The sequence below is a fragment of the Kogia breviceps genome, chromosome 14 (assembly GCF_026419965.1).
Source record: "Kogia breviceps isolate mKogBre1 chromosome 14, mKogBre1 haplotype 1, whole genome shotgun sequence".
Taxonomy (NCBI): Eukaryota; Metazoa; Chordata; class Mammalia; order Artiodactyla; family Physeteridae; genus Kogia; species Kogia breviceps.
This window is the reverse complement of record NC_081323.1, coordinates 52,344,151-52,371,502: the sequence shown is the minus strand read 5'-3', so window position 1 is coordinate 52,371,502 and position 27,352 is coordinate 52,344,151. Positions and strand designations below refer to the sequence as shown.

Here is a 27,352-nt window from a genome sequence, read left to right as displayed (position 1 = left end):
TGTAATAGGTAGTGTCTGCTGGACTATATAGAAGGGTAGAGTTTCTTTCTGCCTGTGCAATCTCTTTAGTCGACTGTCTGTGATGTGCACCACAATCAGGTTGAACATATATTTAATAGTAAAACTATTTTCTTTCTTTTCTACTTTTGTGGAGAGGTTGTTGGGTTGCTGGGAGATTTAGTGTTTAATTTTATCTCCACACCTTCAAGTGTCTTTCTACAGAGGGCTACTTGAACAAATCTGGCACGTCCACACAGTGGAATACTATGCAGTCACGACAAAGAACAAGAAGGCTCTCCACATTTTCACTGTTGCTTGAAAGTGCAAAGTACACAGCAGTTTACTACTTTTTATGTAAAAAGGCTCTATGTTTGAATTTGCTTACATTTGCATAATCTCTGGAAGAGTAAACAGGGAACAAATAAAAGTACTCTTGTATGTGTTAAGGGGAACTGGGCAGGGGGGAGTGGACAGGGATGGAATTTTTTTGCTGAACATCATTTAATATTTTCTGATTTTTGAAACACATGACTATATTATCTATTCAAAATTAAAAAGGAAGGGTGGTGGCAAGCAAACAAAACAAACCTCTAAAGAAAAGAAGTCCCAGGACCAGACATTCTCTAAGCCCTTGATCCTGTTTATTTCTGAGCTCAGCCTTGACCTTAGAACCAACTGAAAGCTGATTATATTGAAACTTTTTTTTGGTGTTCATGCTGGACTTTTTCTTGGAAGGCGGACCTTAGTGTAAAAGCAGGGAATGTCTTTATTTAAAAAAAAGAAAAACAAAAAGTAAAACCAAAAAACTATCAGGTAGCTTACATACTCTTCCCCACTCTCCTCCTCCCCCCCAGTTTAGAGGACTGCCTCCCAGTTCAGTGTCGGCCAGTGAATGGGGTGGGGGGACTCACGTTCAGAGTCTTGCTGTGGCCCCTCCGCCCCAATCCTCTCTCTGCCTCTTAGGAGGTCACTTAATCTCCAAGGAGTGGGCCTTCTTGGGTCAGCAGGGGTACAGGAAGGGGTGCATGGGGTGCAATGTTCCTCCATACTGGGAATTGGGAAGCCAAGGTGCCTGAGATTCCACCGTTAGCCATCTGTCTTCTAGAAGCTTCTCTGAGACGATGGGGGAAAAAGGATATGGGGAAGGGGTCATCTCTCAACGCCTCTGGCCACTTCTAGGCTTTGTAGATTGTCACCCCTGTTATTACTGTTGGGTGTCAGATCAGGATGTGCTGGTGCTTCTGCATTTTATCCCTGTGCCAAACCTATGAAGTAGGTGTTATTTATTATAATCCCCATTTTATGGATGAAGAAACAGAGGGATAGAGCCATCAAGTGACTTCCCCAAGGTCACATAGCTTATAACGGGCAGCTCAACCTCCCAGTTTTTCCGCTTCTAACATCCTCCAGCGGGGTGCTGCAAATCAGTTAAAAGCTCTGCCTCCTAGCTCCCTACCACTGGCTCTGCGACCTTGGGCACACGCCTTGCCTCGAGGGGTCCCAGTTTCCGGGTGTTAGTCATGGCGGCGGGGCCTTATGATGGACCACGCCACTTCAGTTGGCCTAGGTGGAGCACTGCAGGCTGCAGAAATCAGCAGATGAGAAGAGTCTCAACACGTTGACCAGTGGGAACATGATAAGCGCTCCGAGGAGCGAGCCCAGCTGCACCGCCGCCCCGCACCACAAGAGGGCGCTGCGGCTACGGTCACGCAGGATCACGCCCAGCATCACCTTGACATAGCTCAGACAGCCAATGAACAGCACCCACGAAGCCACCTGCGGGGATTGGTTGGGAGAGACTCAGCAGTGAAGGTAACTTTGGGGCGAGCCCCAGGGGCGAAGGGCGCTTCTAGGGTGACCGAACAGGGCTAAGGGGACCCCATGGAATCTCTAAGTTCAAGGAGAGCCTTTCAGGGGCAACTCTGCTGGACTAATGGGGCCCCCTGAGTTGACCTCCCCAAGGACAAACGAGAGCCCAAGAGCTTTTCTGTCTCATGATCAAGTCAAGGGCAACTCAGAAGGCCACGCTGACACACACATAGTGGGATGAGTGTGGCATTCAGGGGAGAAGCTGGACTGTCACCTTGGACCAGCCAGCTCACCTTCTTCAGCCTCTATTTCAAAATAAGAAGCATCCCTCCCCCCCCCCCCAACCTTGGGCTTCCTGAGTGAGTAACCACAAAGACTTTGGTCAAGAGAAGGGGCTATACTCTCGACCTCCCAGGCTTTGGCTAGCTGTGGGGTGGGAGGCGGACAGCTCCACAGGCCAGATACTTACGATGAGGACTTCTCCACCCCAGTGGCCCTGCATGAGGGGGCAGGGGCTCATCACGGCCATGGCCATGTTGTAGGTCCCAAAGCCGGTCCCGAGCACCGTAAGGACCCCCAGGAATGACAGAGACCTAGGACAGAGCAAGGGGGGGGGGAGGTGAATGGAGGAGGTGAGTAGCCTGACCTCTGCCCCTACTCCCCCACCCGACCCCAGCCCCAGGGGCCCACATGGGGTGGTCAGCATCTCCAGGCTTAGAGGTTAGACCCGTGTGGAAACTTCCAGGCTACCCAGTTCAAGTGGGTCAGTGAGGTTCCTGGGGTCAAGGCTGGCCTAAGGCATCCTGAGTGTTAACAGCAGGGCCCAGCATCCCAGCAGGAAAAACAGAACAGACTCTAGTGCTACATGAGCCTGGTTCAAATCCCAGTTCCACCTGCAGGACTGGTCCCTAAGCCTCAGTTTCCTCACCTGCGTAATGAGTCTGGTGGGGCTTGGGAGCAGACTGCAGGGCCTGGCCCTGGCTGTGGGCCCACCTGGTACCATCTGCTGCTATTTCCTCCTGTGACACTCCCCAGCCCAGCCAGGAAGCTGCGCTGATGAGTGGGAGGCTTGGATCATGTCACTGGCACTGCGGGGTGTGCTGTGTGACCTCGGGTGACCCTTCTCCCTCCAGCCTCAGCGACCTTGTCTACAACGTGAGGTTTGCGTGATCTGGGGGTCCTGGCGGCTGGCTTAGATGCACTACACTGGTGGCCTTCCATGTAGGCCCTGGGTGTGACCACTGAGGACACCATCCTTCATTTGAGAACTTTTCCCTGGGGTCTCCCTGGCCACATTCTTCAGAACACTGACAGGTATGCACCCCTAGGTGAGAGTGGAGGGGCTGCCCTGCCTCTAAGAATTGTTCTGCGCCAAGATTCTTGAATTCTGGGACTCTCAGACTCTGTATTTCTAACATTCTGGGCGTCTCAGCGTCCACAGGTTTGTGGCCTCCCTCGGTCCTGCTCCCTCAGAAAGCTCCAGCTTCCCTCCACAGTTTTTAAACCTCAAGGGAGAAAAATCAGCTTTTTTCTGGCAAAGTGACATCTTCTGTCCAGCTCTCATGTCCTCATTACTCCTCCTTCCCGGGCTGGGGGGCGGGGGGTGGGCAGGGCTGAGAGGCTGCGAGGCCAGGCAGGGCAGAGGAGCACGTGGGAGGCAGGGAGACCTAAAGTTTCATGACCCCAAGGTGGGTGTTTCTCCTGTGCGGATCCGAAGTCCCTACATCAGAACGACTTAGGTTGCTTATTAAAATTTGAAATTGGGACTTCCCTGATGGCACAGTGGTTAAGAATCTGCCTGCCAATGCAGGGGACACAGGTTCGAGCCGTGGTCCGGGAAGATCCCACATGCCGCGGAGCAACTAAGCACGTGCGCCACAACTACTGAGCTTGTGCTCTAGAGCCCCTGAGCCACAACTACTGAGCCCACGTGCCACAACTACTGAAGCCCGCACGCCTAGAGCCCGTGCTCGGCAACAAGAGAAGCCACCGCAATGAGAAACCCGCGCACCGCAACGAAGAGCAGCCCCCGCTTTGCCACGACTAGAGAAAGCCTGCGCACAGCAACGAAGACCCAACACAGCCATAAATAAATAAATAAAAATTTTGAAATCTAGGCTGGCTCAATGAGCATTTTATCAATTTGCCCAGCCATTCTTCTAGAACTGCAGCTGTAAGGGAGCCGGCATGGGCTGGAGGCAGGAGGGCAGGGCTGAAATCCTGGGAATAAGACCACGGCAGACCCTTTCTCCAAGCCTCAGGGTTTCCATTTGTAGATGGGAACCTCACTTCCTGCTTGCTCCTCCACATGGGCCAATGGCGGTGACGGTGGACCTGACATGAGCCACTGCTCTAAAAGCGTTACAAAATTAGCTCATCTTATGCTCCCAGCAACCTAGGAAGAAGATCTATTATTATCCCCATTTTCTAGATTCCTGAGGCACAGAGAGGTGGAGTGACTTGTCCAGCATCACAAAGCTAGTAAGTGGTGGAGGAGGGATTTGAACCCAGGCAGCTGAGCCCCAGAAACCATATTCTTAACCACTACACATCCAGCCTGATAGGTGGGTGTGGGATTCTGGGTTCTGGCATGAAGTGTGCCCCCAACCAGAGTTCTCCAGGGCCAGGTGGGGGTAGACCTGTTAGGCAGAAACATGGAGAGGAAGCAGGCGAGAGGGTTGGCCATGGAGCTGAGGGTGGCAGACAGGTGGTAGGCCACAGGCCCATAGGACAGGCAGGAGTAGGTCTGCACGGAGGGTAGCACGCCGTTGGTGAGCGCGTTCACAAAGGCCACCAGGATGTAGATGAAGGTCAGGTGGGCCAGGTGCAGGGGGGCTGTCTTCTCCTCCAGAGGCTCCTGGCCCTTGCCGCTGTCCTCCGGGCCTGGGGGGCCCAGGTCCTTCCCTTCCTGCGGCCGGATGGAGTGGAGGGTGACCTGAGAGGTGAGGAGGTCTTCTATGGAAGCTTCCCAGCGCCTGGGTTGACGCTGGAGGAAAAAGAAAGCAATGAGGCAGCAGGCCATCATGAAGGAGAGCAGGAGGAAGAAGGCCAAGGGGGAGAAGTTGGCGGGGAGGTAGCGGCTTTCCAGATGGACCACGGAGGGTGCCGTCCTAGCGAGCTCAGACACCAAAGGGCTGCTAGCTCCCTGCGAAAGACAAAACAAGGGTCAGTTGGATCCCTGGGTGATGTCAGGGCACAGGTAACAACACAATTAATGATGACAACACAGGCACACCTTGCTTTATTGTGCTTCACTTTGTTACACTTCGCGGATATTGCATTTTGTGTGTGTGTGTGTGTGTGTATACAAACTGAAGTTTGGTGGCAACCCTACATTGAGCAAGTCTATTGGTGCCATTTTCCCAAGAGCATTTGTTCACTTTGTATCTCTGGGTCACATTTTGGTAATTCTCGAAATATTTCAAACCCTCCACTAAGAAAAAGATTACGACCTGCTGAAGGCTCAGATGATGGTTAGCATTTTTTAGCAATAAAGTTCTTTTTGTTTTTTTTGCAGTACGTGGGCCTCTCACCGTTGTGGCCTCTCTCGTTGCGGAGCAGAGGCTCCAGACGCGCAGGCTCAGCGGCCATGGCTCATGGGCCCAGCCGCTCCGCGGCACGTGGGATCTTCCCGGACCGGGGCACGAACCCGTATCCCCTGCATCGGCAGGCAGACTCTCAACCACTGCGCCACCAGGGAAGCCCAATAAAATATTTTTTAATTAAGGTATGTACATTGTTGTTTTAGACATAATGCTATTGTACACTTAATAGACTACATATAGTGTAAACATAACTTTTATATGCACTGGGAAACCAAAAAAAATTTGTGTGACTCTCTTTATTGCAATATTGCTTTATTGCAGTGGTCTGGAACCAAACCCTCAATTATCTCCAAGGTCTGCCTGTATACAATAATATTAGGCATTATGATTAATAAGTAAGTGATGGATAATAAGTGCTCACACTGACTGATTGCTCACTGGGCAGCAACACTGTGTATGTAGCAGCTCGTGTGCGCCTTCTGACGGCCCCGTGCAGTGGGGTCCATTACCCCTGGTTTTAGAGGGCACAGAGGTGTCAGGACGGTTTGTCTTACCTGAGGGTTCCGGGGAGTATGTGGCGAAGCCAGTGCATTTGGTTCTTTCTGACCCGGAAGCTACAGCTTTCCCCCCTTATGCCCTCCAGGGCTAGTAACCACAAATATACATGTTCAGAGGAGGGGCTGGCTGGAGACAGGAGAGCAGCCCCACCCAAAGGCGCCCTGTGGCGACTTTTTTTCCAAGAGATATCATGCATCTAGATTTATGTATGTGAAATTTCAAAAAATTTAAATGTTATCAACTAATTCAAACTCTCGAAAAAGAAAACTGCTTTCAGGCTATGGTGGCTCAGGCCACTGGTTTGCAAACATGGCTGTACTGCGGTGGTTTGGATAGTGTTAGATGTATACATTGTCCAATGTCCAGTGAGGAAGTTTGATGTTGTAACAACACGAGGTATTGAAGCAAAGTCTAAAGTCTATGGTTCTCAGCCCTGGCTATACATTAGCGACACGTGGGGAATTTTGAATACATACAAGTTTACAACCCCTTATCTGCAATTCTGAAATCCAAAAAGCTCCAAAAGCCAGAATTTTTCTGTGACTCAGTTGACAGCAACACTTGAGCTGGATATGAGTCTGTTTACAGCCTTCATCTGCTTACCGGGCATGAATGCCCCGGGCTGTGGGCAGCGGGGGCCACTGTGCTGCACTGCTGAGTCACAGGCCCTGTCCCAGACTTGGGGTAAGTGTGTTCTAAAATCTGAAACTCCAGATGCCAAAACACGTCTGACCCCAAGGATTTCAAAGATGAGGGTAAGGGGGGTGCCCACTGGTATGGCTCAGCAGCTCCCCCAGGTGATCTAAAGTGCTGCCAGGTCAAGAACACTGGTCTACCCAACATCTAGGAAACACCAGCCCTCCGTATGATCTTGCTTATAACCAAGAACAGAGCTGCAACAGCTCTGGGTAACGCCAGGTACCTGTGGGCTGTCCATGTTCCTGGTGGTCTCAGGGATCGGGGTGGTGTCTGATGTCTCAGTGACGTTGACACAGGTGGTGAGACCTGAGCCCTGGGCAAGAGCCACCAGGGCAGGCAGGAGGCCGCTGAGTCCTTCACCCACAAAGAAGGTGGTGAGGTAGTGGGTGGGCAGCTTGCTCATGAAGGGCAGGAAGGTGACGGAGGAGGTGCAGTCCACCAGGGCCAGGAAGAAGGTGAGGACCAGGAATGCGATGCTGTGGTAGCTGCCCAGCACCCAGGAGGTGACATTCCAGAGGAAGGCAAAGAGGGTGCAGGAGATGGTGCCCACCCCCAGCACAGTGAAGATGATAGGCACCTCAGAAAGGTAGCTGGGTTGGAAGTGGTGGAGTAGGGTGACCAGCAGGGGGCCGATGTTGGCCAGCTGGATGATTACTGTGAGGTAGGAAGGCAGGTACCAGCCCTCGGGCAGCTCCGTTACCAGCAGGGGCAGCTCTACCCAGAGCCCGTTGATGGCCACCCAGGAGCCCATCCCGAAGGTACAGACCAGCAGGTGTATCAGGAAGGCCATGGTGACGTCTGCCCTGGGCCGGAGGCTGCTGCCTCCACAGATCAGCCTGCAGTGTTCGATGGAGAAGAATACGAGATGAGCAATGTCAGGTTCACCATCTAGCAAAAGACTGTGCTTCTGGGCCTTTCCCATGAACAAGGTGGCTTTTTATTAGCAGAAAACATGGACAAATTCCTTTATAAGTAAGCTTCCAGTGGGGAAGGCTTTCCTAATCACGACTTGTAAATCCAGAGACTACAAAAGAAAAATTTGATACTTTCAACTGCATAAATATTAGAACACACAAAAAGCAAGCAAACACACAAACAAAACAGCCTCTGCAAAAAACGCCAAAAAATACCAACAACAAGATCAAAAGACAGATGACATCCTGGGTGAAAATACTGCAATGTAAATCACAGACATAAGATTTATCTTCCTAATGTATAAAGAGTTTTTATAGATTAAGAACAAAAAGACCCAATAGAGAAGTAGACAAAGGATATGAACAGTTCAGAGGAAAAAGTACAAATAAGTCTTAGACATATGAAAAGATTACCTTCATTCACCATGGGAAATGTCAATTAACAATGACTCCAAGGTGCCATTTCGCACTGTGAGATTGTCCCAAAGCCAATGTTTACCTGCCCTGGACAAAATGATGTATGTACGAGGTTATTACTTCTTGCGGCCTTGTTGGTAATAGCAAAATATGGGCGACAACCTCCCTACCCACAGAAGAGGGGCTAGTGGAAGGGATGGTTGCCTCTTGGAACAGCACACACCTGTTACAAGGAGAGGGCTGCAGGAGAGCTCACTGGCTGATAGGAAAATGACAGGCCTCTAGGCCGAGCTGATAAGTGAACAACATCAAGGTAGGTAGACAGGAGAAAAGGAGGAAGAATATGTTCTCTTTGCTTGTATTTGCACAAAGCAGCCCTCGAAGGACGCACAGAAACCTCTGGGATGTTTGCAGCACCTCAGTATAGATCTTTTTATATAATTTTGATATGTGAACCATGGAAACATACTATTTGGGGACTTCCCTGGTGGTCCAGTGGTAAAGAATCCACCTTCCAACGCAAGGGACGTGGGTTCTATCCCTGGTCGGGGAACTAAGATCCCACATGCCGTGGGGCAATTAAACTCACGCGCTGCAACTACTGAGCCTGCACACCTCAACTAGAGAGAGAAAACCCGCATGCCACAACTAGAGAGAAGCCCACATGCTGCAATGAAGAGGCTGCATCCCACCATGAAGACCCGATGCAGCCAAAACAAAAAAATAAAATAAATATTTTTAAAAGTCAGGATCATTGTCCAAAAAACATTAAAAAAAACCCATACTATCTGTTACAAAAATAAGGTTATCTGATATAAAATTGCAGTCTGGAGTTTTTCTCCTCAAATTATAGAGCTCCCTCTCTGGACAGGCCCTGGGAGACTGCCTGACTGTAGCCCCCCTGGAACCATTCTGTGATCTGTTTACCACCTTCCCAGTTACCTGTGTCATACCACCTGTGCAGTTACCCTCAGTCTAAGGAAAAATATTGGAGAGGCTTTGTCAACTGAAAAAAAAAAATCAGCACCGCACAACATAAGGGAAGTGAGCTTCAGTTTTTATTCAGGGGTCTTACTGAGGACTATAGCCTCAGAGAGCTCTGAGGAACTGCTCGGGAGAGGTAGGGGAGGAGCCAGGATATGTAGGAATTTCTTGGCTGGGAAATACATGTAGGCATGCATACATCTTGGTAAGAGAGAGCTCAAGTTAATGATTTTAGTGTTTTTCTATGTAAGGGAAGATACAAGATTTCTGGGTCATTGAAATTCTTCCTTAGATATGCATCTTAACTGTCTAGGGCCTGTATATCCAAACCAGAATGCTTCATGCTGTTTTTCCATCCTGAATTCCCCCCAGGGAGCCCTGTCGGTGGTCAACTTCTGTGGGTTGCAACTAGATCCTTGTAGAGCTAGAATGTCAGACAACATTGTTTGTTTACAGCTTTGAGTGAGACTCTGGAGCCAGCTGCCTGGACTTGAACACAGCTCTGCCTCTTAACTAACTGGATGATTTTGGACAACTGAGTTTGCCTCTCTGCCTCATTTCCCCCCTCTGTAAACAGAGGGCGATGATAGTATCGACCTCATGGTTTGTAATGAGATGCAATGGGTTAATGAGTATGTGTTATCTCAGTGCCTGCCGCACAGAAAATGCTCACTAAGGGTTAGCTGTTATTGCTATGGTGCAATGCCAGGTTTGGTGACAGTTATTTTTTTCTAATTTGCATGAAAATTAACATATGACTATTACAATTAATAAAGGAAAAAAAGTTCCCCATGAGGTACCACCTGAAATACTGGTGGCACATGCACCATTTTGGAAAGAGATGTTGATTGGGCCAATCACCTCCTTTTACCGGTGGGAAAAGGGGTAGGGTGTGCAGGGGTGTAGGGGCTCTGCTGAGGCTGGTGATGGGATTTGGAGCGGGTCCCCTGCAGCACTTGGCTCCGCCTACCTCTCCTCATGACGCTAATCTCGGTTCTGCTCAATTCACATGGTCAGCCTTTAACTTCTTGTCTCTCTTCTAGAACCCACAGGGGCAGCCCTGTGCTACGCCCCACCCAGGAAGCGCCTCTCCAGGTTCCCACATACAGAACTGACTCTCCAGTTGCAGACTCCTCTCCTCCTTCCTCCTTGGAGGGAACCCAATCCTCGGGCTGCCACCTCTTCCTCTCTGGGAGGCAGAATGCAGAATGCAGCCCGACTTGATTTCAGTCCCACTTCACCACCTCCTGTCCGGGAGCCTTAGGTGAGTCACTAAGCTCCATTTCCTCACCTGCGAAGTTGGCCCACTAACAGGCCAGGACAGGCCTGGTTCTGGGCATGCCCAGAGGACCTGTGGAGAGAGGGCAAAATTCTGCCTTCGCCTGTGCAGTGCTCCCTGCCTGGGGCACCATCCCCCTCCCGTCCATATCCCAGATTTCTGCAGGACGCCACCGCCCAGAAAACCTCCTCTGGCGGCCCAGCCCTGGGACCCAGGACCCTCCATTTAGGGTTTTCCTGGTGTGGGTGTGTGCTGGTACATTTCCCAGGGAGACTGAAGCCCCTGGAGGGCAGGGGCTGCTTTGGAATCTGGCATTTTGACGGCAGAAAAGCCTTTACAGATGACCTAGCTCCTGATTTGTAAACTGGTAACTCACTGGCCGCAGGAGAGCAGCAGATGTATTATTTTGATGTGTGGTGTGTTGTAAATAATTAGTTACTGAAATCCACAAGTCAGGAATGAGGTGGCATACAAAACTCAGGATTTCTGGCTTCTTGGGAATATTCTGGAAGACCACACCAGGACAACGTGCCCACATGGCAACAATCACCCTTGGCCCTCTGTAACTTAGGGCACCTGCCTGGGCCACTCCAGGCCCCGTAGACACTGCAACCCCTGATCAAGCCTAGCCCTTATTTTTGAGAGCAAGATGTGGCTTGGCCAGGATCCTCCACTAGTTGGGGGCAAAGTGGGGGCTGGGATCCAACCTTGGGCCTCTCAGTCCTGGACTCTGGGCACTGACTCCAGCCACCTGGAGGCAGATGCCTGGGCTCAAATCGCAGCTTCAACCCTGCGCAAACAACTTAACCTCTGCCATCTGATTCCTCTTGTGCAAAACGGGAGGGTCCCAGTACCAACATCAGAATTGTTAGAACCATGAACTTGCAAAATGCTAGCATGATGCCTGACACATAGTAAGTGCTCAATAAACGTGAACGATCATGATTACGATTTCAGCAAACATGTCAATTGCATTTAAAAACACACAATTTTCCTGAACACACTTCTAGATACCACAACACACATAATTCCTGATGGCAAAATTTTGTCATCAATTCCCCCTAAACAATCAACCTGGGATTATTAGGCACCTACTTTGTGCCTGGTGCTGTGAGGAATGCAAGCAGAAAAGCCACAGGGGGTATGCCCAGAGAAACGTGTGAGGAAGAGGTGTGTGGGCTGCAGGACCCAGATGCATCATGGGCCAAAGCAGGCAGAGTTGCAGGTAGAGGGGAGGGTGCAGTGGAGGGACTGGATGGAAAGGCAGGGTTTCCCACCTGCTGGGAAAACTAGTAAAGTAGTCTTGTTCAGGCTTCAGAGGCAGAAGTAGGCCTCTGACTGACTTGTGATCCTGCCTGGACTGCACTGCGAGCCTGTTTACACACTTAACAATTACTAACTAGTCAAGCAGCACTTACCATAAGAAAGGGAGTGGGTCTTGGTATTTCTTGAGCCCTGGGGACCTGGCCAGTCCCCTGCGGTCTGGAAAATCTTGTGACTCACATAGTGAAATCAACAGCATTGTTACAATTGAACCAGAGCTGCATTTTTGCACACAAACAGATGATATCAGTTTGCGGCCTGGAATTATAAACGGAAGCCCCCAGAACTACAATTTGAAGTCTCACCCGTGGGGTGGACGCACTGCCCGGGACCCTTCCCAATTGGGACTTCAGATTGCTTTTACTCGGGACTTCCCAGCTGCTGTTTGAATCCGGATGAAGGTGTCGGCCCAATCTGGTGATGTATACTCGGTTATATCTCTCTAATACTTTTATTCATCCCCTTCTAATGACTGTATATTGAAATGATATTAAATGATCTATTAAAGAAATTAATTAAATGCGTTCAGTTGTGTGAGACGAGTGGTTATTTCGCCAGAGAGTCTAACGAACCTTGAAACTGAAAGCAGGCTTTCGGCAATACACCACCCTACCTTAGCCAAGGCAGGTAACTCAATGGCTGCAAAACAGGGGCTGTCCCGCCCTGGAGGATCAGTGGAGTAGAGGAGGGAGAGGACCTTTTTCAAAAGCCAGCAATTCATTGTAGCTTCTCGGCTGCCGAAAGTACTGTCCAAGTAGACCCAGAAATAGGTGCTGCCTGCCCACTCCCACCTGAGACCAGGATCTGGTATAAAGCAGGCAGAATCCCACTGGAAGAAAGCTGACCCACGTCAGAGTTCTGCCTAGGATTGGTGAAACAATACAGAAGGAAAGAAAAGGTAGAGCATTGTGTGTATGATATTCCAAGGCTGAGGTTACTAGCTGTTTCCCACTGGCCACTCTTCCTTCTTCCTTAGTTATTACTGAGACCAGATTTTTGGTTGGGTAAATGGCCACTGAGCTAAAGGACTACATTTCCCAGCTTCCCTTGTAGCTGGACATGACCATCCAATCAAGACCAGGCCAATGAAGTTGGAAGCGACTTTGGAAGTCTCCGTAAAGGGAGTGTGCCCTTCTGTTCTTCCTTATCCTGCTGTCTAGAATTCAGATGTGATTGCCAGAACGCCAGCAGCCATTTTGCACAATGGGAGATGACATGGGGGCTAGATGGAGACTAGACGCCCTCAGGACTTTGTGGCCCAGAACTGCCACACCAGCCCTGTTCTGTCTGCCGTTGGACCATTTTGCTTGTTTAATGTTGTTAAGGTATAAATAAGCTTCTATCTTGCTTAAGCCACTCTTATTTTATAAATAGCAAAGCACTGGCTAAGTGCACAGAGATATATGTTCAAGGATGTATACTGACCAGTGATAGCGAAATGGAGCAGGACCCTACTACGGCGCTTGCCCCCCATGTCCTCCACCTGCCTTTTGTCTGTGGAAAAACTTTAGCCAAAGAATAAGTTTAATCAGAGAGGTGAGAAAATGCAGAAACAAAGGAAAACAGTCCAACAAAACTAAATAATAATAGTTTAGTCATGAAGCATAGTCAAGGACCTTTAGTTCCTTCTCAAAGGGCTATAGATAATATTCTGAGTCATGTTCTATGAGCAGTCTTATAGATAGTGAAACCCCCACCCCCACCAGGTGGAGAAGTTAACTGCATGATGATCAGGACATAGCCATGACATAAGCTGCCACAATTCTGAGAACTGGCCTCAAGAAATGGAAACCAACCAACCCGGGAGCTAAAGATTAATTGTACTTAATCAGGATGACGCTGGTCAGACCACTGATGATCAATTTCAAGATGACGGTCAGAGCTGACTGTGCTGTTTCTGCATGGAGCCCCCTCCCTCTGTCTGTAAGAGCTCTTTTCCCCTGATTGTCGGGGCGGAGGTGGGGGAGATGTTGGCCTTTGGACAGGCATCTGCCCTCCACCCCCACCGCCCGGGTTGCTGGCATCCAAAATAAAGCAAACTTTCCTTTCCACCAACCTTGCCTCTTTACTGGCTTTTGAGCTGCGAGCAGCCGGACCCCACTTCTGGTTACAATAGTAGCCAAAAACTAATGAATACATTTATCTCATTTACTATCAAAGCCTCGCCTCAGAAACTCAGGTCCTGCCACAATTAGGATCTGATCAAAAACGAAAATCAAACACAATTAGTTGTTGAGACACACCTTAAAGAGATACCAAAAGGAAAAGGTTAGGAGTAAATGTGGGAGCAAAGGTCTTCCAGAAAAATGCAGGGGGTGGGGAGAGAGAGAGGGAGAGGTAGCTCTCAATATGGAATTTGATAGCAAAAGTCAAAAGTAGGAGCTGAGACCCAGAGTCATTTCATATTGATAAAGACAAATTCATAATGGAGTCAAAACAGTAGTGAATATCTATATTCTGAATAACACTCCTCAGAAGCCTCAGAAATGCTGGGAGAAAAGGACAGAAGCACAGTAAATGGTGGGGTTTTGACTCATTGTTCTAGGCCTTGAGAGCAGAAGAAGGTAAAAAATAAACAAGGATATAGAAGAGGCAATAAATGAAATGCAATAAATGATATGATAGGCATATGCCTATGTCTATTAAGGAATAAGTAAATAATTAAAGGGAGGAAGCACATTTGCAGAAGATGGTTACCTTTTATCACTTGAACAGCTATTCAACTATGAGGTCAGCAAGGTAGCCAGTTACACATTTACAAATATGTAGTTTTCCTGAATAGAACCAGTTAGAAAATAAAACTTCTATTGGGTAGTCATTTAGGAAAAATAAATAAAGCTGGACCTCTCTCTTACCTCTTACTCAGCCCCCACACCCACCAAAAAAAAAAAAAAATCAGTCAGTTTTAGCTGCATCAAATGTTTAAATATTTTTTCAATTAAAGAAAATCATAAAAATACCCCAAAGAACATATAGGCAGAGGGAACAGCTTGTGCAAAGGTCCTGGGGCAGGAATGAGCCTAGGCCAGTGTGGCTGGAACAGTGGGCTTAATGGGGAGAAGAGGGCAGACAGGGGAGATAAGGAACCTGAATTTCATTTATGTGCAATGGGTCCCATGCACTGAGAGCCTAAATCCCCTCGGCCCACAGAGCTTTCTCTGGGTCCTTAGGAAGGTGCCACCACAGCTGCGAGGGAACTGATTTGGCTCTGCTAGTCTCTATTTCTTCATCTGGAAAAAAGTCACAGTGGTGTATGGTCCAGCATGACCCATCTCCTTTATGGTTCCCCTGCCTTGGCTTACTCCCAGCCAGTCACACCAAGTGCCATGTGCTCCTGGACCCCGGCGACACAGCCATCAATGGCAGTGGATGGGGGACGTCCTAGGCAGAGGGACTTGCCTGTGCAGAGGCGTCGTTTCTTCAGAGATCAAAGGAGTGGCTCAGAGTGTGTTGGGGTTATTGTTTAAAAGTGCACATCTCTGTTATCTGTTTTTTCTACAGTGACCTTGCAGTTCTTGTTCATTCATTTATCCAGTATTTATTGGATACTTGGTGTGTGCTGGACACAATCTCTGCTCTCAGGAAAGTGTGGGAAGAAACAGTCACTAAGCAAAGTAGGAACACAGAGCAAGTCAGCTGGTGATAGGGCTGTGGAGGGAAGAAGCTGGCCGGGGGAGCAGGCAATCGGGAAGGGTGGCTGCAATCGTAAAATGGCGTTGTCAGAGGGAACTTGAAGGAAGCACGGGAGTGAGCCATTTCAGGGGAAAGAGTGGTGGTGGGGGAGGGCGCAGCAATTGCAAAGGCCCTGGGGCGGGGCCTCACCTGTCTTGTCCCAGCCAGAAACAGGTATTGGTGTTGGAAGAACAGCCAGGAGGCCAGCGTCGCTACAGCAATTCCCGTGGGGAGGAATGGGCAGGTCATGTAGGGTCCTGTAGGCAAGAGTCTGGGGGTTTTCTCTGAGCTAAAATCTCCATTGCTGGACAGAGGTGGGACCAGCTCTAATTTCGTTTTTAACAGAATCACACTGGCTGTTGTGAGGAGAATAATGGGAGGCAGCATGGAAGCAGGAGTGAAACCTGTTAACCCCTTAGGAAGCTGGTGCAGTTCTCCAGGCAGAAAAGATTAAAAACAATAACAGTAACAACAACTACATCAATGGCTGCTATTCTTGCTGCTTGTCTTGCAGGCCTGGCGTTAAGCACTTCACACACACTATCCATCAAATCCTCTCAACAATCCTGGGACAAGCATTATAATTGTCTCCACTTAAGAGATGAGGAAACTGAGGCTCAGAGAGGGAAAGTCATTTGCCCAAGGTCACACAGCTGGTCATCTGGGAGCTGAGGTTTGAGCCCAGGCATATCTGACTGTGGACCCAGCCCTCTTAACCAGCCTGAGCAGGGCCCTGTGGGTGAGGGGGTTAGGAAGCTGCTGCAGGGGCCAAGCTGAGCAGGATCCGTTTCCACTCACCTCCAGCCTCCCCAGCACTTGGGCTGGCAAAGGGAGAAATGGGGTTCAGACCCTGGAGAACCTGGGACAGACTCCAAGACATATCTGTTTCCCGGGCCCCTTCAGTGACTGTGGGAGACCAGAAACCCAAGGCTTTGAGTGAGACACTTGAGATGCTCCCACAACAGATGGGCAAACACACAGGGAAGCCAGAAGGACAGCCTCAGGCAAAGGTGTCTCTTTCCTTCACATTCTTGCATGGAGAGCTGAGTCCCAGGCCCCAGGGAGTGAAGGGAGTAGGGGGTGAGGGGCCAGCACACCCTCAATGTGTGGGCTGGGCCATCTCCTCCCCCAACAGGCAGGAAGGGCCTTGTCCAGCCTTGCCCATCAGAGCCCGAGCCTCCAACCCCGCACTCCGTCCTGCTCTGCTTTCTTCCTTTACAGCATCACTGGGCCTCAGCTTGGGGACCGAGTTTATCTGTGTCTATCTGTCGAGTGTGGCTCTCTCTCACGTGAGCCCGGCCCTCTGTCCTCTCTCCCACTGTCCAGATGGCCACCTGGTTTGCTAAGGCCTGGGCCACCTGATCGAGCCTGCCTCAACCACATGTGGCAGCCCAGGCAGTGCCAGGTGATGGCATGGGCACTGGCCACACACTGCTCCCAGACAAGGGTCTGAGTCAATGTTGTCCCAGGTTCCAGACTCCTAGTCAGACTAGAGGGGTGGGGATGTGGTCCAGGCAGGACCCAGATGGCTTTGAGTGGACAGAACAGGGAGACAGAGAGGGGCAAAAACAAAAAACCTAGACGAGATGGAGAGATAAAGACAGAGACTGAGACACAGAGGGACACAAAGACCCAAAAGCTAGAAGCAGAAATGGGCAGGAAGACAGAGGCACAGAGGCAGGGCAAAAGGAGGGGCTGAGATGAACAGGAGGTAGAAGCAGAGGGGAGACTCTGTGTGTATTGGAGGCCTGGCCCAGGTACGCCACCGCCCTCATGGCTCACATCCACGTGCATCAAGAGGGCTTCACCTCTCCTCGCCATAAGCTTGGCGTTACCCTGGGCCGCATCCCATCTCAATGTTCCCATCTCACAGATGTGGGGAAACCAGGCCCAGAGAGGAAGCAGTGCTTGCCCGCACCTTGTCCAATCCCTGGTCAACAAGGCCTGTGCTCACTTGGCTCTGCATCCTCAAGCCAGCTGCTCACCTTCTCTGGGTCTTTGTGTCTCCAAAGGGTCTGAAGATGCCCAGGCTTTTAGGGCTTGGCTGCCAGGGCGGAAGCAAGAAGATAACGGGAGCCCAGCCAGCCAGGGGAGACTATGAGTTCCCTTTCTCCCTCTCGCCTCTCCCAGGGCCTGGAAGGGCTTCAGGCCTCCCAAGGGGCTGACCTTGGCTGGGCTCCTCTCCCCTCAGTGCCCATCCCAACCCACGGTCTCCGTGCCGGGCTGGTGAGATTCCAGCCCCCACCTGGTAGGAACAGCTGTCCCAATGGTATGGAGATGCAGCCGGGTAGAGGTCAGGGGGGGCGCAGTCTTTTGGCCTGGGGTGGAGGGGTCTGGAGTCCACCCAGCCGGCTCAGGGTGCCCCAACTCCAGCCGAACCTGCGGGCCAGCGGAGGAGGAGACCCTTCTTCCCCGCTATCCCTCGGCCTCCAACCCAGCAGCTGAAATTTTCTTTCCCCATGGCCAGCAGAAAGGCCATGGGCCACCTGCTGTCCCCAGACCAGACTGGCCCCTGGTACTTGCAGCTGTGCACTTACAGAACTGAGTCGCCCAGCTCGGCTGGCTTACCTGCTGGTCCTGTTCCCAAGTGGCTCTGCATGGGAGGCGCCAGAGGCAGCCGGTTAGTATTAACCTGTCCCCGCCCCAAGGAGGGGGAAAGGCGGGGGCAGGGTGGGCGGGGCTCACCGAGAGCCTAACTGTCGGAATCAGACCAAGCAGCCCAATCCAGAGGATCCTGATGATTCAATTTAACAATAAAGGGCTCATTACCCAGTGCTTGAACCCCCAGAAGACAAAAGAGCTGCCCAGGCATTGGTTCCGGCCCCACCTTCGGGCCACCGTAATTCCCTTCGTGCAGGAATGGCGCCCCCTGGAGCAGAAACTCTTTGTTCGAATAGTGGTGCTTAAAAAAGTCACTTGGAAAGTGGGGATAATAATAACGCCCTCCTTGTGCAGCAGAAGTCAAAACAGCCAGTGTCTGCTGAGCGGACTCTGTGCCAGGCCCTGAGCTTGAGCTTGATGTGCATTAATACATTTAATCTACCACAGGCTTTTAAAAAAAAATTATTTTTGGCTGCGTTGGGTCTTCGTTGCTGCACGTGGGCTTTCTATAGTTGCGGTGCGCAGGCTTCTCATTGCGGTGGCTTCTCTTGTTGTGCAGCACAGGCTCTAGGTGGGCGGGCTTCAGTAGTTGTGGCACGTGGGCTCAGTAGTTGTGGCTCGTGGGCTCTAGAGCACAGGCTCAGTAGTTGTGGCCCATGGGCTTAGTTGCTCCGCGGCATGTGGGATCTTCCCAGGCCAGGGCTCGAACCTGTGTCCCCTGCATTGGCAGGAGGATTCTTAACCACTGAGCCACCAGGGAAGCCCTACCACAGGCTTTTGGGGAGATACAACTACTATCCCCATTTTACAAATGAGGAACCGGAGGCCCAGAGAAGTCAAGAGTCTGGCAGAGCTAGTCTCTGATATCCACTGACAAATACTACTCTGCCAAATAGTAATAGTTCATATCCAATGAACTATAATAGTCCAATATCCAATTACATCTGTCAATAATCCTAGGCAGGTGCTACTTTTATTCCCTACTTTGTAGATGGGGAAACTGAGGCTCAGAGATGTTAAGTGACTCCCTCAAGGTGCTATAGCCGGTAAGTGCAGGTCAGGATTCGAACCCAGACTCAAACTTGTGCACACACGCGTGTGAAATGAATCTCACAGGGCCTGGCTCACTGTGTGTTGAGGTCTACGAATAATTCTGACTTGCTTTTAGTCTTATTCTCTGAGACAGTCATTTACTTGACAAGCAATCACTCCCCTGGCAAATGCTTGGGATGAGAGGTAAGCAGACCCCAAGGAAGGAGACCGAGCCCCTCTCTCAGCTGGCAGGGGCTCAGGAAGTGATGAACCCAACACTTTGGGTCGTGGGGACACAAGAATTTGCTCATCCTCTACCAGGATGCAGCCGTGAGGCTGCTGCCCCCACCCCCCGATCTCTCCTTCCCAGTGATGTCCCCTCCCGACTCTCAGGAAGTTCTGTCTAAGGTGTGACCCACATCCATCTCATGGGTACTCCTTATATCATTTTTATTTTTAACTTAAAAATATATCTTTGGGGAATTCCCTGGTGGTCCAGTGGTTAGGGCTCCAAGCTTCCACTGCAGGGGGTGCGTGTTCGATCCCTGGTTGGGGAACTAAGATCCTGCATGCCAGTGGTGTGGCAAAAAAACAAAAACAAAAACAAAAAAACCCCTCTATCTATCTATCTATCTATCTATCTATCTATCTATCTATCTATCTATCTATCTATCTATCTTTATTGTCAACTTTCAAAGACTCCCCCGTTGCTCACCAAACAAAGAGAAATGCCACCCAAGCCTCGCATTTACATCCTTTCTCAGCTGGGACCAATAAATCTTGACAACTTTATCACTTCCTCTTTCTTATATGTAGCCTTTGCTACTTACAACCAGAACTGCTCACAATTCTCTAAGTGTTTACAGTAGTTTTAAGCCACCAAAATTTCCATACTGATCCTTCTATTAGAATATCCGTTCTGCTCCATCTTTTTCTGCCCCAATCCTACATGTTTCAAAGCCAATCTCAAATACCACCTTCTCCAAAGAAACCTTTCTTGACAGCTGTGTCTAATATAACCAGTATACCCTGGGAATTTAATGTTTGTTGCAAATGTGAATGAATGGACCCCAGCCAAAATGTTCCCCCCTTTCTTGTCCTCTCCAGCTATTTGTATAGTATTTGTTGTTTAATTAATAGACGTTAATTAATTAATTAAAAGTTGTTAGCAGTTTTAGGTTTATGGGAAAACATTCTTTATACAGTGGGGCAAAACAGTGGGGCACATAATCCACGTCATTCTGAAGCTTGCTTTTTCAGCGTAATATCTTAGAGATCTTTCTATATTCCCAGCAGTGAGACCTTCATTCATTGGCTTCATTCATTCAACAAACTTTTATTAAGTGTCAGTTGTATGTCAGGCACTGTGAGAGAAGCTTAGGATATAAAACTGAACAAAATAGACAAAGCTGTTGTCCTTGGAGAGCTGATGTTCTTTCTGGTGGAGCAAGATGGACAATAAATGGTAAAGAATAAGGAAATTATTCAGTACATTAGAGGATATGCTCTGTAGAAAAAAGAGAGAGCAGGGTGAGGGGAATGTGGAGTGGGGAAGGACCCGGCAGAGGCAGGTTGCAGAGTGCAGGGAGCCTGTAGAGCCACTTTGAGGGAGTCCCAGGCCGGGAACGGGAACGGCAGGACCTAGCAGTGTTCCATCACCCAAAAGCACAGGGATGAATTTAGCCTGCCCCTATTGCTGGGTGCCTGTCATTTGCCATCAAGAACAACGCTGCAACAAATACCGTAGCAATCTGTCTTTTTGCCCAGGTGTGAAATACCTGTAGAATCAATCCCTGGCCGTGAACTACAACATACTTGAGAGCGATCACCCAGTTGCTCTCCAAGGACGCTGCACCAGGACCATAAGACCTCCACAAAGCGCTGCCCCGGGAGCTCTCAAACAGGTAGACTCTTCTGGCCGGTCAGGAGGCCGCTCACATTCCACTAGGAGAGTTTCCAGGGCAGACATCACCTGATTCGCGGCGGGTCCCCCAGGGCAGGCACCCGAGGTTCACTCACAGTTGCGGAGGTGTGCAGCGCTTTCTGAATGGGTTGACGGGCCATTGGATTAGGGGCTGAAGGCGCCACTGCCGTTACACAGAGAAGCCACCAGGGGGTGCAGGAAGCCCCAAACTCCGGGGAGATGGACCTTGCAAAGGGCATCCGGACGCTTAGAACCTTCTCACTGGGGTTGTGTGGGGCCTAAGTGCCAAGGTGAGAAAAGGTGGGAGGAAGGAGGAAAGAGAGCAAGGGAAAAAAGAGGGTTAGGGAAAGGGGCTTCCAAGGGTGCGTCCAGACCAGTTTCAGGACTTGTTTGCTCCCTGATCAGGGCTCGCAGCATGGTGCAGACCCCACCAAAGGGATTACAATCTCATATCCATGAATTGAATTCAAGAGTCCAGAACAGACTGGAGAAAAAATTCACAAGATAAATATGTACAGGATGATGATTCCATTTGTGTAAAAAAATTATATTCTCCACAAATAAAAGCTATATATTCTTTAGGGCTGCGTGTGTGTTTACCACATATAAGTCTATAGGAAAAAATCTGGAAAGATGTATTTTAAATTGACAACAGTGGTTACCTTTGGGACTGTGTGTGTGGAGGGGGCCAGGGAATAGGAAGTGGAATGAAGAGGACTTTAGACTTAAATGAAATATTTTACTTTTCTAGGAGTCTATAACCCTGTTAGTTGTGTAACCTAAAACTAAAAATTGCTGAAAAAAAGGAAGAAAAAGAAATAAAAGAAACATCAAATGCCATCCTAGTGTCGCATCAATAGAAGTCTTACATGCAGCTCAAGGGGGGTGACAGCCTCCTCTGCTCTGCTGAGAGCATACCTAGGACCTCCTTTCCTCTCCTTGGCTCTGTCCTGTGTGAAGAACAATGACAGCTCAAGGCACGTCAGGAGTTGAAGGTGGGGGGAATTGTGCCACCTGAATAGGGTGTGCAGATGGGGAAGCACGCCCCTTACCCAAGTTGGGAAAACTGGGCTGGAATGGGAACAACTTTCAGGTGTGTATGTGGTAAATGGGTCCCTGCTGACAGACCTCTGCTGGGCGCCCTGGGGCAGGATTCCAGGGGTGAAGGATGGTGGAAATTCCAGCCCAGATGGGGTAGAGATTTCCCATCTAGCTAAGTAGGGAAGGTGTGGGCTAATCTGGGGATTTGGAATGTATGCAAGATGAGGCAGCATGATGCTTCCTAGGAATGTAGGAATGCCAGGGAAGGACCTCCAGCATCCTATGGGAGATTTCGTGAAATGCCCACTCAGCTCTGGAAAACAACAGCTGGGAGGCCAGAAGGAGCAGCCATTGAGATGGAGATCAGACGTCAACCGTAGGTGGGCCTCAGTATCTTCATCTGTAAAATGGGTGAGGGCTGGGGTATGGTCTCTGATTTTTTTCCAGTCAAGGATGTTCCAGGGTTCGTCCTCTTCCTTATGGCCCTCAACCTGAGGATTTGCAGTTCCAACCATTGGCCACCAGAGGTCGCCTTCTGACAGGCTTGAAAAAGAAAAACGCCAGCCTGGTCAGAAGAGGAACCTGAGGCCGGGAGTCTTTTTCTTTCTCTCTCTTTTACGTGACTATTGATTGAGATTAACTCTGTTCCTGCACCGGGGATACAGCAAGGACCACGGTCTCTGAAATGGAGCTGCTCTCTCCTCTCCCGACTCCTGTTTTTCTCGCACACCCCACATCTAATCTCTTAGCAGATCCTTCGGAACCCAGAAGCGGGCCACTCGGTACCCTTCCACTGCCACCACGCTGTCCAGTCTCCTTCATGTCCTGCCTGGACTTCTGCGGTCATCTCTTCACTGGCCATCATACTTCTCGCCCTTCCGCCCTTCACAACACGACTCAGAGCCCGTCCTGCCTCTGCTCAGAGCCCTCCCAGCCCTGCTGGGTTCCTCCCCATGGACCGGCCCTGTGGGGCTCTGCTCCCATCACACCGAGCACGGCTTCCTCCCTCCCCACTCCCTCTCCACTCCAGCCACACTGGCCTCCCTGCTGTCTCTCTCTCACGTGGCAAACTCCTGCCCTGCCTCAGGGCCTTTGCCCTTGCTGTTCCCTCTACCTGGGGCTCTGTCTCCAGGCAACCCCGTGGCCCCTCCCTCACTTTATTAAGGGCTCTGCTCGAACTCACCCTTCAGAGGTGACCCCTTATTAAAAGAGCCTGCTCGCCGACTGTCTCCCTGCACATGCCGCGTCTGTCTTCCTCACTGTGCCCTTGATGCTGTGTTACGTGTTCTCTCATGTACCTTGTTTGGTGTCTGACTCCCACCAGCATCAGCTCAACAAGGCGGGGGGACCATGTCTGATCTGTTCCTGGCTGAGGCCCTGGTACCTAGTTTGTGCCTGGCACACACATAAGCTCAGGAAATATTAGTTGACTGATGAGTGACGGGGGAGACCTTGAGAAGGGACAGCTGGGCGTGAGGGTAAGAGTGACTTTGGAGGGGAGCTGGGCTGCACTGATGGAGGGAGATCCTCTCCTGTTGGGGGGCACCATGCCCTCATCTCCACCTCCTCACACTTCTGTCCCCCACTCTCCCACCATGCCCCTGACTTGCTGGGGGCCAGAGGCAGGCTTCTGACCCTTTTGGCACCACAGGCCTTCTCTTCACCTCTTCCCTCTGCAGGACGGTGTGTCCTGGGTCCTCAGGAAGCACCCAGGCCCTGGAGACAGGGCATCTGGGTCAGGCCTGGGCCTGTTTCCCCACCTGTCTAGTGAGGTAGCCAGTGAGAGGCAGATGCCCAGGCCCAGGTCCAAAGGGAGGGATGGGATGATGTGAAGGGGCTGTGCCCTCTCCCCCTCCCCACTCCAGACACTGGCAGTGTAGCCGGGCCCCTCGAGGACAGCTAAGCTGTTGGCTTCCTGCCTGGCTCAAAACCTGAGAGCAGATATACCGGGGAGGGGACAGTCAGCAGCAAGGGCTGCGGAGCTGCTCAGAGCACCAGAAGTCAGCCCTGAGGGGTCAGCCAGGGGGTCCCAGGGGAAGGAGCCCCCAGAATGTTCTTCCCACCTCGCCCAGGCTTCCTTCACTCTCATGGCAGGTTCACAATTTTGGCCATGCCCAGAGTCTGCCATAATGATTGTTTCTTAACGTTTTTTCTTTAAATCAACTGGCTAAGATTGAATTCGAATAATTTTAGACACACACAGGAAAATACAGAATGACATTATGAACTATATACCCAATACCCAAATTTAACATTGGCATTTTCCATATTTGCTTCCTCTAGTTCTTTCTGAAATATCTTAATGTGAATTATAGATAGCATCAATATTTGTCCCCAAATACTTTAGTTTGCATGTCCAAAAAGTAAGGCTATTTCCAGGACCACTGTTTCACTTAATAATATCAACATTTCTCTGATATCTAGTATTTAGTCCACAACTGACTTCCTTAATTTTCTCCAAAACGTGTTTTACAGTTGACCATGGATTCATTGTAAAAGGAAACTTGACACACAAAATGAAAAGCAAGTATCTTCTGTTATGAATAGAATGCACCTCTGGAAATGGAGACGGTGTTTCAGGCTGATGCAGTGCCCGAGCGGCAGTTGAGGCCTGCTCTCTACTTGTTCTGCAGGAGACTAGTGGGCACTGGTGTTAAACACAGAGCAGCAGAGAAGACTTTCTCACTGATGTAGGGAGACTTGAAAAGGACTCAGAAAGGGAATCACCTTTTCCACATTGGGGTCAGAGTTATTTAATGCAGGACTGGTCTGCAGGGGTGGGGAGGTGTGGGGGGGCCAGGAAAGTGGCCCATTCCCAAGACTCCAGAAGGTTCTGGGGAAGGACCTGGGATTCCTGGAAGACCATGCTGCAGTGGGAAGAACACTGGAGGGGAGTTGGGAAGGGGTGGATCTGTCCCTGCTCTGATTTGGGCGTCTGTGTTTCTGTCTGTAAAGCTGGGGAAATAGTGATGCCAGGACAGGCCTTCCACCCCACCCCTCCCCCGCTCCTGCCAGGGATCCTGAGGACCTGTGTGACCTTCGTGCCCTGGCTTCCCACCTCTTCCAGCTCCATACCTCTTTCTCTGTTCCCCTCCTGCGCTCTGGCTGGGTCTTCCTGCTCACCCTCTGGGCTGCAGCTCAGACGTGACTTCCTTCTAGAAGCCTGCCCTGCCCCCTCGTCTGGACCTCACAGCTGCCCGTGCTCACTCACAACTGTAATCCCTGTGCCTTCTCTGTCTCCCCCATTGGCTGTGGGCATGGAAAGCAGAGAGCTTCTGTCTTGTTCACCACTGTATCCCCAGCTCCCACCTCAGTGCCTGGCACATAGTAGGATCTCAGTAAATTTGTTGAATGAACAAGTGATTATTATTGCATTTCTCATCCCAATCTCTTTGCCTCTTCAGGGGTTTCAGAATGGGCATTTTGGTCCTTCATTCACTCATATACATATATATATATATATATATATATATATATATATATATATACACACATATATATATATATATATATAGTTTTACATTTTCTTTCTCCATTTATCTGTTGATAGACACATTGTTTCCATGTTTTGGCTATTGTAAATAATGCTACAATGAATATGGGGGTGCAGAAATCTCCTTGAGATAGTGATTTCATTTCCTTTGGGGCTATACTTGGGAGTGGAATTGCTGGCATGGTAGTTCTATTTTTAAGTTTTTGAGAAACTTCCATACTGTTTTCCATAGTGGTTGTGCCAGTTTACCTTCCCACCAGTAGTGCACAATGGTTTCCCTTTCTCCACATCCTCACCAACACTTGTTGTCTCTTGTCTTTTTTTTTTTTTAATCTCTTGTCTTTTTGATGACAATCATTCTAACAGGTGTGAGGTGATATCTCTGTGGTTTTGACTTGCATTTCCCTGATGATTAGTGATGCTGAGTACCTTTTCATGTACCTGTTGGCCATTTGTATGTCTTCCTTGGAGAAATGTCTATTCAAGGATCAATCCCTTGAAGCCCGTGCACTGCAATGAAGAGTGGCCCCCCTGCTCGACGCAACTAGAGGAAGTCTGTGCACAGCAATGAAGACCCAACACAGCCAAAAAAAAAAAAAAGTACTTTAAACGATCAATCTCTTACCAGATACATGATTTGCAAATATTTTCTCCTATCCTTTAGGTTGCCTTTTTATTTTGTTAATTGTTTCTTCTTTTTTTAAAAATAAATTTATTTATTTATTTAATTTTTGGCTACATTGGATCTTGGTTGTTGCATGCAGGCTTTCTCTAGTTGCAGCCAGTGGGGGCTTCTCCTGTTGCAGAGCGTGGGCTCTAGGCGCACAGGCTTCAGTAGTTGTGGCATGTGGGCTCAGTAGTTGTGGCTTGCGGGCTCTAGAGCGCAGGCTCAGTAGTTGTGGCACACGGGCTGAGTTGCTCCGTGGTATGTGGGATCTTCCTGGACCAGAGCTCAAACCCATGTCCCTTGCATTGGCAGATGGATTCTTAACCATTGCACCACCAGGAAGTCCTGTTAATTGTTTCTTTTGCTGTACAGAAGCTTTTTGGTTTTATGTAGACCTAGTTGTTGATTTTTGCTTTTGTTGCTTGTGCTTTTGGTGTCATATCTAAAATATTGCCAAAACCAATGTCAAGGCATATCTAAAGTATTGCCAAAACCAATGTCGAGGCATTTTATACTCATGTTTTCTTGTAGGAGTTTTACAGTTTCAGATCTTAGGTTTAAGTTTTTAATCCATTTCCAGTTAATATTTTGAGTGTTGTAAGATAGGGATCCAATTGCATAGTGGATATCCACTTTTCCAAGCACTATTTATTGAAGAGACTATCTTTTCCTCATTGAGCATTCTTGGTTCCTTTGTCAAATATTAGTTGACCATATATGCATGGGTTTATTTCTGGGCCCTCGATTGTTTTTATACCACTAACATACTGTTTTGATTACTATAGTTTTGTAATATTGATTGATATTTTTAAAAGATCTGCCTGCACTGGGTGAAAGATGGATGTGGGGAGAGAGGGCAGGAGTGGCCCAGAGTCTGAAGAAGGGTCCAGGCATAGATGGGACAGGTGAGCCCATTTTGTGCCCATCCCCAGGGTGAGGAGTTTGAGGAATCTGTGCTGAGAATGGGCCTGGGGCTTGCAGTGTCTGGACCTGCGGGTTGGGCCCCAGCAGGAGAGAAAGGGAGGTGGGACTCCTGCAGCACTGCAGGCTCATTTGCATCTGATTTGCATAAAGAATAGAGAGGTCAAGTTGAAAGCTGAAAAGGCCTGCTCCAGGCCCTTAGGTGGAGGATCTTGGGTGTTAAGTTTCCACAAAGATTCTGTCTCTGGGGCCATGACCTTCCAGTTCTAGAGGGGCTCTCCTCCCCGGAGCTGCACTCTGGCCTGGCCCTGCCATCTGGGGTTGGAACACTAGGAGGACAAAGGCCCCTCGCTCTCAGAACACTCTTCCCCTGCAAAATCCCATCTGTCAGGCCCAGCCTCTGACCTTCCAGGCTCACAGGCTGTAGGATTGGGGAGGGGAGACCCCCGAGCCCTGAGGAGACCCAAGCCTCC

General features: G+C 49.7%; 1 protein-coding gene and 1 long non-coding RNA gene across 3 annotated transcripts in view; one reads left to right on the top strand and one right to left on the bottom strand.

The window, feature by feature from the left end:
* LOC136792464 (uncharacterized) overlaps positions 1-12,052 on the top strand; it is a 107,664-nt gene extending 95,612 nt beyond the window's left edge. The window contains exons 2-3 of the long non-coding RNA XR_010836278.1: positions 5,327-5,536; positions 9,970-12,052. This is a non-coding gene — a long non-coding RNA (uncharacterized lncRNA). The remainder of the gene's footprint in view (positions 1-5,326; positions 5,537-9,969) is intronic.
* Positions 309-17,799, bottom strand: SLC52A3 (solute carrier family 52 member 3). Of its 2 annotated transcripts, XM_067011758.1 has the most exons (6): positions 17,769-17,799; positions 7,940-8,029; positions 6,835-7,447; positions 4,449-4,954; positions 2,279-2,402; positions 309-1,776 (listed from the first exon to the last, which is right to left on the bottom strand). In XM_067011758.1, the coding sequence occupies exons 3-6, from the start codon at positions 7,399-7,401 to the stop codon at positions 1,564-1,566; spliced, it is 1,410 nt and encodes a 469-aa protein (XP_066867859.1). In that variant the 5' UTR covers positions 7,402-7,447; positions 7,940-8,029; positions 17,769-17,799; the 3' UTR covers positions 309-1,563. The 2 variants fall into 2 exon arrangements, with proteins under 2 accessions (XP_066867859.1, XP_058895135.1); XM_059039152.2 differs by lacking the exon at positions 7,940-8,029 and having other exon boundaries at positions 17,769-17,789.
* Between the last annotated feature and the right edge of the window lie 9,553 nt (positions 17,800-27,352).

What these genes read in the sequence shown, in the direction of transcription:
- SLC52A3 (XM_067011758.1), bottom strand. Translation starts at nt 7,401, where the DNA reads ATGGCCTTCCTGATACACCTGCTGGTCTGTACCTTCGGGATGGGCTCC. An exon ending in GGAACATGGACAGCCCACAG is followed by an intron (nt 4,955 to 6,834) that starts GTACCTGGCGTT and finishes TGTCTTTCGCAG; the next exon opens with GGAGCTAGCAGCCCTTTGGT. An exon ending in GGGGTGGAGAAGTCCTCATC is followed by an intron (nt 1,777 to 2,278) that starts GTAAGTATCTGG and finishes CAATCCCCGCAG; the next exon opens with GTGGCTTCGTGGGTGCTGTT.